Source organism: Eurypyga helias, unplaced genomic scaffold, assembly GCF_000690775.1.
Source record: "Eurypyga helias isolate BGI_N326 unplaced genomic scaffold, ASM69077v1 scaffold20811, whole genome shotgun sequence".
NCBI classification, from domain to species: domain Eukaryota; kingdom Metazoa; phylum Chordata; class Aves; order Eurypygiformes; family Eurypygidae; genus Eurypyga; species Eurypyga helias.
In genome coordinates this window covers 1-364 of record NW_010229164.1, presented here as the reverse complement: position 1 = coordinate 364, position 364 = coordinate 1, and the positions used below count along the sequence as shown (strand labels likewise).

The 364-nt window shown below is 65.9% G+C and overlaps 1 protein-coding gene across 1 annotated transcript in view; it reads right to left on the bottom strand.

Moving 5' to 3' along the window:
• The window catches only part of LOC104516096 (nuclear factor NF-kappa-B p100 subunit-like), a gene marked incomplete at both ends in the record, with an annotated part of 2,613 nt that extends 2,423 nt beyond the window's left edge, over positions 1-190 (bottom strand). Inside the window, one exon of the mRNA XM_010160308.1 lies at positions 112-190. Within this exon, the coding sequence (XP_010158610.1) occupies positions 112-190 (79 nt within the window). The remainder of the gene's footprint in view (positions 1-111) is intronic.
• Positions 191-364: the final 174 nt, after the last annotated feature.

Here is a 364-nt window from a genome sequence, read left to right as displayed (position 1 = left end):
CACAGCCCATGGCGCTGCTGGGAACTACGAGGCGTGAGTCAGCTCGCCATGCCGGGAAACCCCACTGCAGTTGGGGACCCCCGGGGAGGGCACAGCCAGAGAGGCCCTTACCCGTTTCTATCAGGGGCTCCTTCTGCTCCATCATGTGGGAGCCGAAATTGAAGTCATCGTAGTCGATCCCATCCAGGCACTGGGTGACGGAGGGAAGATGAGTGTGTTGGGGCTGGAACACCCAACCGGCGCGGGCGGCAAGCACAGACTCCCGCCGGCAGGATGGCAGCCTGGCACAGATTCCCACTGCCCACCCTGGGGGGGACAGGCACCGATCCCCCAACCCCCCCGGGGAAGAGGGGCGGGCAGGTGC